Source organism: Terrapene carolina, unplaced genomic scaffold (assembly GCF_002925995.2).
Source record: "Terrapene carolina triunguis isolate 2854851 unplaced genomic scaffold, T_m_triunguis-2.0 Scaffold517, whole genome shotgun sequence".
NCBI classification, from domain to species: Eukaryota; Metazoa; Chordata; order Testudines; family Emydidae; genus Terrapene; species Terrapene triunguis.
This window is the reverse complement of record NW_020664868.1, coordinates 1,494,910-1,495,522: the sequence shown is the minus strand read 5'-3', so window position 1 is coordinate 1,495,522 and position 613 is coordinate 1,494,910. Positions and strand designations below refer to the sequence as shown.

Genomic DNA, 613 nt, shown 5'->3' with positions numbered 1-613 from the left:
GGAGTGAGGGGCACTGGCAGAGCTGGGGTGGGGGGAGCCCAGGGCTGGGATAGCAGGGGCTGCAGGTCAGGAGTGAGGGGCACCAGCAGAGCCCCACACCTGGAGCTCTGAGTCACCATGCGGGGGAGAGCGGTGAGGGGGGGGTTAAGCCTCTGGCTGCCACGTGGTTGGATGGGGGCATCTGGTCCAACGCACACCGGGGACCAGGCAGCACTGAGAGTGACACCCGGGTATGGCCCCCCTCCCCTGCCCCGGGCCCCCCCCACTTCACTCCCCACTCACCTGGTGATCATCTCCTTCTCCTTGTTGGAGGCATGGCCCCCGCTGCCCAGCACCTTGGCGGGTGTGGACAGGAAGTAGAGGCAGTGGTTGTGGAAGTACTGGTTGATGAGAGGCAGCAGGATCTGGGGGGGGAGGTGGTTCAGTGGAGGGGGGAGACATCACCATGGCAGGCAGCACCCCTTAACCGCTGCCCACCCCCCTCATGGGCTGGGGGTGAATGTCAGGGCCCCCACAGGGAGAAAATGTGACCTCCCCCCCCCACACATGGCACAGACAGTGACCTGGGACAAAGAGACACCCCACACACACCCCGAGCCGGGCACCACACCCA

General features: G+C 65.9%; 1 protein-coding gene across 1 annotated transcript in view; it reads right to left on the bottom strand.

The window, feature by feature from the left end:
• The window catches only part of RYR1 (ryanodine receptor 1), a 187,254-nt gene that overhangs the window by 101,560 nt on the left and 85,081 nt on the right, over positions 1–613 (bottom strand). The window contains 2 exon segments of the mRNA XM_029913199.1: positions 1–22; positions 279–404. The exon segment at positions 1–22 is cut by the window's left edge and continues 330 nt beyond it. Of these exon segments, the coding sequence (XP_029769059.1) occupies positions 1–22; positions 279–404 (148 nt within the window).